The following is a 9335-nucleotide window of genomic DNA, read 5'->3' on the forward strand; positions in this document are numbered from 1 at the left end:
ACCAGGGAGGGCCCCTCCTGTGAATTGTTAGGGGTCCCTGAGGGCCCGTCTATGCTTACCAATCAAAGGTTTTGTGCCTGGCAATCAAGATGACCATTGTGGAATATAGGGCAGTGGCAGCCACTTCTGTCCAGTGTACCCGCCATTTCCCACCACAAACTTTGTCCCCAGAAAGGTCTGAAAGATGCTTATTTTATTTTCTGGTGGAGTAATGAATACTTCATTGGCTAATGCGTTTGCCATTTCTGTTAAAACATCTGGTAGTGATTAGTTAACCTCACAGAGAAAAGGATTTGTTGTTGTTTTGAGATAGCAGCACTGTACATGATGTTAGGGGTAATGGTTCATTACTATGCCAGTGCACCCCTAACCTCTACCACAGACCAGTGGGCTCCCTCCGCCTTTGTTCCACCCAGCCCCATCCCACTTTCCCGATAGTGGTCTCAGTTCTGCAGTGTGGCTAGGGTTCATTTTGGTTTAGTTTTGTCTGTTCCTCTGTTTTCTTTCTTTATATTCCATATAGGAGTGAAATAATCTGGTATTTGTCTTCCTCCTTCTGATTTGTTTAGCATACTTTGCTTGGCTCTGGTTCCCTCTATGGTGTCGTAGGGGGCAAGATTTCATCCTTTAGGATAGCTGAGTTGCATTTCCTCATGTGTGTATAGGCTGTCTCTTCTTTGTCCACTCTTTATTCTGGAAGGCCCAGGGTATGGGCTTCCATGGGTAACTTGTCTGTGAAGGCAAAGGGTGTATGTGGTCCTGCCCTCTGTTCTGGAGAGAACCAGATTCTCAGAGAGACATAATGTCACTGAGAATAATAACACAGTCATAATTAATTTTCCTCTTCAATCTGGCCAGAGAAAGACTTTGTCTGTTTTTGTGGCTGACATAAAATAATTTCCTGTGGTATCATTTTCATTCCAATCTTATGCAAAACAGCCATATATTCTTTTTATTCCTCCTGTGATGAAGTTACTACAACAAATACAACACTGCATGAATATGGGTATTTATCTGTAACAGGTTTAATTTATTAGTAATGGTACCACCAACAGAAATTTAAGATGGGGAAAGTTAATTTTGATTTCAGTTATAAAGGGATGATAAACTCTAGCTTTTCACAAGAAGTCAAATGAATAAGAACAAGCCAGTTGGCAAAATCCCCTTGAAGTAATGCTATATTTGATTTGTTTAATGGTGGCAGAGAAGCAAGTAGATAATGAATAACCAACATATTTGAGTGGTAATTCATTTGACTAAAAACAATGACATTCCAGCTATTGCAAAAAAAAAAAAAAAAACTAAACAAAATCCATCCCATAACTTAGACATTAATGACCTGCAAGTCACTTGAGAATCCTCAGATAATGAAATGTCTGCTTTCATGTGTGAGGTTGGTAATTAGGCCTCTCACATCCAATGTCCTGCCAAAACCTGAAATCTGTGGCCCATAGGGACACACTGAGGGCGTCTTAATCACTTCACTGTTTCCTTTTTCTCAGTTCTGCTGCATTTCCATGGGTGCCATCAGGGTCTTGTTAATTAAACTCTCTGAATTATTCCGTTGATAATCTAGCCTGTGAAGTGGTATGCCAGTTCATCTCATTGCTCCCCCAGATGCTAGTCGAAGCCCTCCAATTGACTGGTGGATGGGACCAAAATGGACCATTTTCCAAGCTCTTGTTTATTTTCCCCTTCTTTTGGTTTCTCTTCCTGTCCTATTGGGACAGGTATGTTGTGCTAGAGCTGTGTGTTCTCTTAGTTCTTCTGGGTCTTGGTCTTCCTTAGAAAACCCTACAGCTGGCCAGCATTTGAAGTATTCTTACAAATGATCAACCGAGTACTCAGCTAGTTAAGAACTAGTTAGGGATGGTCACTCAGCTAGTTTCTTAGTGGGAAAAGCCTCCTACTCTGACTGGAAAAGGACTGCAGAGCTCTGCTTTCACTTCATGCCTTCACTGTCAGCCCCTCCCACCAGGACACTCCCTTCCTCCTGCATCAGGGAACATCAGCATTTGTCACCAAGGGCCAGGGCCACTGTGCATGTGCATATAATGTAGCAGAAAGTTTATTTCTTATTTTGTTAAAGATTGATTTATTCATACAGAACTGGGGTACAGGCCAGAGGTGCAGAGGCGGTGAGAGGCTTCACCAAAGACAAAGTGGGGAACAGAAGGGGCAGATTGATGAAGTACACTGCGGAGGGGAACAGAGGGCAAGACAGGAGAGGTCTGCTGTGCCATGTGGGTCACCTCGGGGGCGGGGATTGAACTTGCACTGAAGTGAGTGTGGATAACTTGCAGTGCAGCATCCTAACCCATTTTGCCACCAGGGAGGGCCAGAAGTTTTATTTCTTTACAGAACATTGATACATGCTGCCTTTTATACAGAATTTCATGGAGAAAGAAAGTGATCAAATATGAAAAAAATTCTTGAATCTCTTAGGGAACACGGCAGTCTTGTCTCTCAAAATATAGCTTCAGCCCTGGATCTGAGTAGTATACCACTGAATTCAGTTTCTTTTCTTTTCCAAAGTGGTACTTGAAAATAACCAGGAATTTTCCCACTGATTTTATTAAGAAAAATATTTTTGCATTTTATTTAAATAGTTCTTCCTTATCTACTTGAACCAGTTTTATATTTTACAGGGCAAACTGACAGTGACAAAGTTTCAAGTAGAGGGTGGGCCCCACCCAGGCCCTGTTGCCGTGTCTGGACTGTGTCTAAGAAGTTGAGTTTAAATCAGCCAGATTGGGGACCTCAACTTTATGTTGTTGCTGGTTCTTAAAAATTTTTTTGCTTTGAGTCAATGTTAGGCTTAGACTACAGAAAAATTACAAAAATAGTACTATTGCCTCATAACTTTACCCAACTTCCCCTAATGTTAACATGCTTTATATGGTATAAGGTGATTTACCAAAACTAGAAATTAACACTGGTACAATACTGCTAACTGAACTATAGGCTTGATTGTGTTTCACCAGTTTTTCCACTGATGTTCTCTTTCTATTCCACCATCCTACCTAACACTGAGTCATTCTTCCTTCTTACCTCATTTTGATCCATGGAGGGCATTTCATGACTTGACACTTTCAAAAAGTAGTGATTAGTTAATTTCTAAAATGCCTTTCAACATTGCAATCCTTGATTTTACGTGGTAAAAAAAAAAATACAGATACAATGAACATAATTCAGATGGTTAGATAATTTACGTGAACCAAACCAATCCAAATCGAACAATCCATAGATGGTCTAACATTGATGCAATAAGAACTATGTACCTTAAAACAACAATTCCCTATATTTAAGTCCAAAGACTTAAAAACCATTGCGTGGTCCCCCATAGCAGACGGCTTCTCCAAAGAACAAAGAGAACAGCCGAGGAGGCGCTTACCTTCCAGCCATGAGGCAGGCCATTTAAGACATCTTGAAGTTCTGATGTCCCTGCAGCCCGAGGCAAACTGCTCTCAGTATACCTGGTGGAAAAGCTCTAGTCTCAGGGATGACAAACCAAACCACTCACGTGCTTCCAAATTGTTCCATGATGTATGCAAAAAAGGGAAGTGGGGGAGGGAACTCTGTCAGTGATTCAAGGTGATTCAGTCCCATGGAAGTTAAGTTGGTGGATTTCTCGTTAGTGTGGGAGGGTGTCAGAACATGTCCCCAGCCTCAGCCAGACGGGACTGTTTAGGGTGGGCTATGATTCAAGTCCTTGGTTCAGTTCCTTCTCTAACACTTACCATGTGTGCTTAGTGTTATCTCTCGATACCACCACTCCGTCACTAGGAGATAATAACCGTACCAACTCATAGGGTTTCCAAAGGATTTGATGACATGACCCAAATAAACATTCAATAGATGGAGGATGTCATCACCATTATTCTCAGTTCCAGTTTCCTTAGCCAAGAGTCACCTGAGAGTACTTTGTAGCATAAAAGTTGTTTACAATTTTAGGAGGGAGAAAAATGAGAGAAAGAACATGTTTTTTAGCCCAGAGTCCCCAGACACTCCTGAGCTGCATGCTGGTGGCAGTGGTGCCCTGTATCAGATCCCGCTGCTGTCAGGCAACACCGTGAGAGCTGTCACTAGTGCCTGGGGCCTCAAGTGGCTGCTGGTGCCAGCCAAGTGACCCATGCCATCTATGGAAGAGCGGGAGGCAGACAGGGGTAAACATTTCCATGGTCTGTTCTCTGTTAAGCAGCCTCGGGGAGGGGAGGCAGTCACATGGGACAGGCTGGGGAGCAGTGAGGCTGTAGCCAGAGCATTCAAGCAGGAAGCAGGAGCGGGGAGTGGAGAGGGACCCAGACAAGTCTCACTGTGGGGGCTGCCTGTGGGTCAGCCCCCACTGCCACCCTCTTACCTAGCACTTGAGAAACTCCAATTTGATGGAAGACTTGTTTCTATTGTACAAGTGCCATCTTCTGCCAGCCGTTGCTGGTTCCCTCACTCTCTTATGTGCTCAGCCCCTTCCCATTTTCTGGCAAGTTTCTGAGAGCCATCTCCCTCTCTCTGACAGGGTCTGCTGCCCTGAGTGTTTTCTTCTCACACTGTGCACCTACAGGCCCCTGTCTCTCTGATTGCAGCACTGGGTCATGGTGGAGGCTCGTGAAACATTTGCTGAATGAGCTAATTGGCAGATAGACGGATGCCCAAAGGAACCTGTCTGTGCATGACAAGAATGGGGCTATAATGCTGATTTCAAATGATAACCTTCATTTCACACCTTCTTTCAAAGGGTGCACAAGTTGACTTAGAATCTTAGCAAAGGTCAGACTTAACTTCTAAGGTCTTCGGGGTTGGGATGGAGATAATACATTTCTATGGGAATTTTTGTGAATTGTCATGAAGTTCCATAGAAAGCAGGACACCATTAATGGGCTAGATTTTTCTACAAATGCTTTTCAGGGATACATGTTGGCCAGCAAGGAGGCATTAGGCCCAAACTGGCTTCTCCCAACAACAGAGAATGCATGAGCCCAGGTAGATGGGCATCCCAAATGGCTCTGGTGCAGCACTGCTGCTGGTAGACCAGGAGACTGAAGGCACAGTCTCCTTGGAGACCAGCAGCAAGGCCAGTGCAGTACCATTAAGCTTTTGTTCTGAGTTCTGAGCCAGTCCCAGATAGGCTGACCCAATGCTTGTATCTATTAGGAGATGACTGCACTTTGCTATTAAATATCTGGGTCCTTATTCAAGTATTTACATGACCTGAACAATACAGTTAAAAGATTTAAGCCAATGTGTGGATGGAATTGTTACAGTGCATCTTTAAGTGCCTTCAAGGGTAAAATGCTTATCAGTGCATAGTATTTTCTTGTCATTTGGCCAAATGTGTATACCTAAAGTCACAGCCATTGGCTCACAGACTCATGTCTCTGCTACCTCTGTGGGTTGCAAAACTGAAGGTGCCCTGTGAGTTCACTATGGACTTTCTCAGGCAGAATTTGGGATCTTGGAGACGAGATCTTAGTTCTTGTCAAGCATGAGAAATATTTATCTTTGTCTCTGTCATTAAAATTCTTATCTTTCTTTAACAAACACTTGAAAGGGTGTTTAACGGACATAAAAGTTTATAACAAACTAGTATTTTTATTGCTGCCCCATAGAATGAATTCCATTACTCAGTTAACTGAAGTCTGCCTCCGGCCAAGGCTCTGGAGCCAAACGTTTTGTCTGGATGAGTTAAACACTCCGTCTGGAGTCCAAGTGGGGGAGAGATGGAGGGAGGGAGAACTACTGCAGCAGTGGCTGAATGTGGTGGCTCTGGGCCTCGGAGCTAGGCTTGGGTCACAGTGGTGTATGTGGGGGGGGTTGGGAGGGGGAGACTAGATCTGAGCGTACCTCTCCATAGATCTGTCTCTCTAAAAAATCCATCCTTGATGCTGTCAATTTTGTATACATGTCTCGACTCTTTAAGTGCTGAGCACAAGGTAGTTCTCTATGAAGTGTTGACTGTCTAGTCGAAGGACTAGTGTTAACTCCCATTCAGTGTTACTACCAGGGAGAGAAGTTATTTATAGATCTTTTGCTTGCATGTGCTGCTACAGACATGGCTTTTTCAGATCTCATGTCTGTAGGCTAAGTGGGCTGTATGAGTGCTCAGGTTCTGGGAAGAGAAACCAACATGACCAGGAAGAGTGGGCAGGAACAGTAATGAGGCAGTGAGGGAAGTAGCCAACGGGCGAGGGAGTAGAAAAGCAGAATGGGAAATGAGGTCACAAGAGTGTTGCCTTTATAAAACTGAGACTGACACTCCAGCTGGGGGCCCTGGTGTCTGGAGGCCCCACTGGATACAAGTTCTCTGGTCACAGAAGGGAGATGGAGATAAGGGAAGGTGGGGTTTGAAGACTGAGGGAGAGTCTTACTTTCTCCTCGTTCTTATCAAGGGTCTGCCCTCATCACCTTAGGGGATCTGTAGGATTTCTGCTTTAGGGCGGTAGGTAGCTCTAACAGCTCTTCTGGTAATACATACAGAGAAAGCCAAATATAATTTGTAAATTAAGGCAAAATATTACTAGGTAAACTTGCAAATGAAAGGAAAAAGCAGCTGCCTCCTTTTTCACCCTTATCCAGCCTTTATTTTGACATTAAAATTGATCAACACTAAACAATGGGAAAAACACTTATTAGTGCCAACCTAAACACAGAGCAATTCTAAGTCTGTTAAATAGGAGTATTCCTCCATCTGCCAGTTATAAGCTACAGTGGATGGAGTTATGGTCTTTCTGGAGCCATATGTGTTGCACAGAGAACATCCACCTAATCTACCCAGGCGTGTTAGACAGTTTGCTTCTTGGCATCCAGTTCTCAAACTCACTGGTTATCTCTCTAGCAGCCCTTGGAGTTGAGATGAAGACCCCCCCCCACTTCAGAAGAAACATCTCCACAGCCCCCCTTATCCTGGTTTCTGTGAACACCTCCCTCTGTAGAGTGGTGGGTTCTTTGGTGTGCCACAGCATTGTTGCACCTCCTGCAGATCTGTGGGGTTACCTTACCTGACCCGATGCCACTGGACTGACACTATCCTGTGCTCTGTAATTACTGTTCTAGCTCCGATCCACTCCTTATCCTGGTCAGGGCTGAGCTCTTAAGCTTCACTTTTGCAATGTGTACCCGTTTCTCACAAACCCCATAAGTGTGGGCCTCACTTCTCCTGTCTTCACAAGGTTCCCCCCTTCTTTGCCCACAGCCCCTGTGCTCTTGTTGCGGGGTGTCAGTCATCTACAGGGCAGCCTCTTCAGCCCCCAGATTTTCCCTGCCTGACACATGATGCTCCAGGCACTTCAGCATAGGATGGGTAGAGCATCTGTGAGCATGGTCAACCCTTCCCCCAGGAGTCCTCGGGAAGGTCTGGGGGGCTGATTGCTATCTGCCTGGCTGCTAAAACTTCCCTTTCTTGTCACCCCTTTAATGGACCTACAGTGCGAAGGACCCTCAAGAGTGGCCTGACTCCAGAAGAAGCCAGAGCCCTGGGGCTGGTCGGCACCTCAGAGTTGCAGCTGTGATGCTGTGGCGCCCTCCGGAAGTGTGCTCCAGCAGAGTACATACTGCTGCTCAGAACCCCTCCGGGGGAGGCGAGGGGTTTCTCCACGAGCATCGGAACATTCTGAGGCAGCACCCATCTCTGGGTGTCACCATGTGCTGTGTCGCCCACTGTGCACTGACATGGGGTCCCCTCACACACTTCTTCATCATGTCAGCAGAGCTTCTTGTTTCCTTTGCACCTGGTTTAGCAGTTCCGAGGCGAAACACCTCTTCTGTGCGAGGAACAGTCCTTTGAAAGAACAAATCACCTCTGTCAGTTTCTACTGTCATGAGGCAATTTGATTAGCTTCAGTGACACCAAAGTGTCCAAATTGTACACAAGCAAGCACAGATTGTTTACCAGTTGTGGATTTTAAATGAACTCAATGTTTATACAAACTCCTAAGTGTACACCGTGTTTCAAATAATAAATAAATAAGAGTTTAATGTCGTAACTGGAAATGTTTTTTCTCCTGGGTGTAGGAGCTTAAACAGCAGCACGGCCTCACCTCCTCCCGAGGCAGCAAGTCTTCTCAGGTCCAGCAGAAGCTCGGGAGACGTGGCTGCCTCCTGGCCCTTTGGGTTTCCGTTGTTTGTGAAGAGAGTGTGTGATATTAACAGTGCGCTCGCTTTAACTCCTGATTGGTGAGGCCTAAATCCTTCTTGCAGGACATGTCAGCAGTCACTTCTGCCACCTGACTGTGATTTCCTTTGCCCCATGGTGATGCGAAAGCAGCATCAGAGTAGCATTTTAAAACTGTCCTGCAACTCACGTATTTACCTTGTATGTAAAAATTCATTTTTTTCCAATGAATTTACTGAGTCACCAAATGGAAATTTATAGCTTTGTCTCCAGAGAGCCTCAGAATGACAGATGTGGTACTTGGCCTGGGGCAGGCCTCCAGGATTACAGGCGCCCAGAGCAGACACCGTGGCCCTCGGGGCAACACTGAGCCCCTCTGAGGGGGTGGTGCCCAAGTCCACCATGAAGTCCTCCACCCCCTAGCATCTCACATGGCTCTCATGAAGATCCTCTGCCTCCGAGAGGTGAACTGCTGAACAGGTACTTAGCTTTTTGGGGGAAGGGATTACTATGTCTATCTTCAAAACCTCTGTGACTCTGCAATCCCAAATCTGGGTGAGGCTGACTTACAGACTGTACAGTCATGCTGTCTGAAGAATCACAGGCCATGCATTTACCCCTCAGGCCTCTGTGACTAGGTACCTCCTTTTCTGTATCCCCACTCACTGAGAGACCAAGAACTCTTTTAGACAGGTGTGTGTCAAGTAACACGATGGAGAGCCTGAAAGAGGTCACTTTATTGAAAAGGATACATAGGATATTAATGTTCATTTCCTTCTGGTTCTAAGTAACTAATATTCTGCATGTGATTTAGTGGTTTGGGGGAGCATTTGCCTGTTGCACTGGTACTGAATGCAGACATGGAAAATCTGTACCCTTTGGGATTATGATGTGCAAACAAAAGCAAGATGTATTTTTGTTGCACTGTTTAGTGATCAAATACTCGGACGCCCTTTCAGGGGCCTTTGCTGTTCTGTTGACAGTTACTGCTTAAAATAAAAGGTCACATTTGGAAGGAAGTGACTGGATGAATCTAATGTTAATTTTATTTTAGGGGTTAAACTGAGAAGCAGCAAGCAAATAAAACTGATTTCCTGATTACAGCTAGGTAAAGAGATTTCCTTTGGGAAATTGGATTAATAGTTTTTAGTGAAATTGAAGGAATGTTCTCCTGTTGCTTATTTCGTCTCCATTGCCACTCATTGTGGCACTGCTGGTATTTTGACTT

General features: G+C 44.8%; 1 protein-coding gene across 1 annotated transcript in view; it reads left to right on the plus strand.

The window, feature by feature from the left end:
• FHOD3 (formin homology 2 domain containing 3) overlaps positions 1-9124 on the plus strand; it is a 385640-nt gene extending 376516 nt beyond the window's left edge. The window contains exon 27 of the mRNA XM_012725906.1: positions 7423-9124. Within this exon, the coding sequence (XP_012581360.1) occupies positions 7423-7505 (83 nt within the window). The 3' untranslated portion in view covers positions 7506-9124. The remainder of the gene's footprint in view (positions 1-7422) is intronic.
• The last annotated feature ends 211 nt before the right edge of the window (positions 9125-9335 follow it).

Source organism: Condylura cristata, unplaced genomic scaffold (assembly GCF_000260355.1).
Source record: "Condylura cristata isolate star-nosed mole 26May11 unplaced genomic scaffold, ConCri1.0 scaffold00016, whole genome shotgun sequence".
In the NCBI taxonomy this organism is placed as follows: Eukaryota; Metazoa; Chordata; class Mammalia; order Eulipotyphla; family Talpidae; genus Condylura; species Condylura cristata.